This window comes from Phytophthora parasitica, assembly GCF_000247585.1.
Source record: "Phytophthora parasitica INRA-310 unplaced genomic scaffold supercont2.623, whole genome shotgun sequence".
NCBI lineage: Eukaryota > Oomycota > Peronosporomycetes > Peronosporales > Peronosporaceae > Phytophthora > Phytophthora nicotianae.
The window spans coordinates 1-1577 of NW_008649609.1; the positions used below are offsets into that span (position 1 = coordinate 1).

A 1577-nucleotide genomic window follows, 5' to 3' on the forward strand; every position below is an offset into this window, starting at 1 on the left:
CCACTTTAGCGATTACTTGGAAATCGCTACACTGAGGTCGCCCATCAACTTATCACTGAGCTCGTCCATGAACGGCTCCGTCATGACAGCATTCGTGTTCGTGGCTGCCGGTGTCAACATCCCGTTCATCACATCCGTCGCCACGTCGCCTTCCTCAGCTCCGGCGCCTTCCTCAGCACCATCGCCTTCCTCGGCTTTGCGCCGTTCTTCACGTCGTTTTTGACGCCCATGACGGTCGCCCCTCGCACCAGAGTGTACGTGCCGAAGTGCCGCCATGGCCGTCTTCACATTTGTCACATACCGCTCGGCACGTTCGCATTCTCCAGTTCGTCTCCAGCTGCCATCATGGCCACTCGAGCTTCCCCCTCTTGTCGTTCTTCGTCGCCATCTTTCGTCGTCGTTTTGTTCATCACTCTGCCGTTCTTGACGTCATCTACCACAGCCGTCGCCGTTGATGGTCGTGGTGCGTTGCCAGTCCTTTCGTCCCGTCCGTACGGCACTGTTCCGTGGGGAATCAGTTGCGGCACAGAGCGCGGTACTCCCCTTACTACGCCGGGCCTCCGTTTCCGCAGGCTGGTCCTTCGTGGCCACGCGTTTGGCAAGATACGCGTCGTTGCGTGCCTTCGCTTGGCGAAGTGGCCGTCCTGACCACAAGCGTAACATCGGTTGTTGAGGTTCTGTCGAGTGTCACGCCTGGGGCCCGTGTTTGCCGTCCGTGTCTTTGCCGCCTTGGTCTGCCGAACTTGCGCCTTCAGTTTCTAGCGTTTAGATGGTGGTGGTGCCTGTCCCTGGCTCCGACTCGTCGCTCGATTCTGGCGGGCATCGCACCACCATCGTCTTCGCTCTGCGCTTCCCACTGTTCGCTTGACACCAGCTTGTGCTCCTGATGCAGCGCGTTGCTTCTATGCTTTCTGGTTGAGCTTCCAGTAGCGCCCGTTCTACGTTCGTCCTTCAGGTACTCCCAAGTCCCGTGTACTTATTCCAGACGCCTTGTGGGTTCGTGAAGTACGCCAAATCCTCGCCATCCGTCCTCACCATACCGTTTCCCTCTTCCATGGCTCCCACGCCACTACCAACATCTGGAATGACGAGTACCTGCCCGGTCGTGCCGTCCATTAGTACCAGATATGTGTTTGGGGCCGTTGACCAAGCCTGTCCAATGTTGTGCATTCCTTGTACGACATTGTCGATGGGATCGTCGATCTCGGTCGCCTTGTCCACGGCTTCTTCGAGCTTCCGTGGTTTCGGTGGTTGCTTCACCAGTTGCCGTGTCGTTTTTGTCGAGGCTTCGATAGAACTGGGCCAGCAGGATCCGCTCACTGACTTGGTTCTGTCCAGTAAGATCGCGTAGGCCAGCCGCAAAGTCGACGTAGGTCTCTCCCGGCATCATCCGTCTCCGGCTCACTCGCCATTCAGCAGCGGACTTGTCAGGTCGCTCCCGTATCGTCGTAGTAAGACCGTCTTCAACGTTGTCCACGTTCGCTCCGGGACAATTCTTGGTCCATCTGGACCCACTACCTTGCGGCGTATCTTGTAGCTTATTACTGAGAATATAGTACAGTTCTTCATCCGTCCAT

General features: G+C 57.1%; 3 protein-coding genes across 3 annotated transcripts; all 3 read right to left on the minus strand.

Moving 5' to 3' along the window:
* Nucleotides 1–12: 12 nt before the first annotated feature.
* On the minus strand, nt 13–276 carry PPTG_25041 (hypothetical protein; the record flags this gene model as incomplete). Its single annotated transcript, XM_008919258.1, has 1 exon — nt 13–276. The coding sequence occupies one exon, from the start codon at nt 274–276 to the stop codon at nt 13–15; it is 264 nt and encodes an 87-aa protein (XP_008917506.1).
* Nucleotides 277–293: 17 nt separating this feature from the next.
* Nucleotides 294–663, minus strand: PPTG_25042 (hypothetical protein; the record flags this gene model as incomplete). Its single annotated transcript, XM_008919259.1, has 2 exons — nt 294–499; nt 549–663. The coding sequence occupies 2 exons, from the start codon at nt 661–663 to the stop codon at nt 294–296; spliced, it is 321 nt and encodes a 106-aa protein (XP_008917507.1).
* A 288-nt stretch (nt 664–951) lies between these two features.
* Nucleotides 952–1377, minus strand: PPTG_20454 (hypothetical protein; the record flags this gene model as incomplete). Its single annotated transcript, XM_008919260.1, has 1 exon — nt 952–1377. A coding segment is annotated over one exon (426 nt), but the record flags the coding sequence as incomplete, so codon positions are not given.
* Nucleotides 1378–1577: the final 200 nt, after the last annotated feature.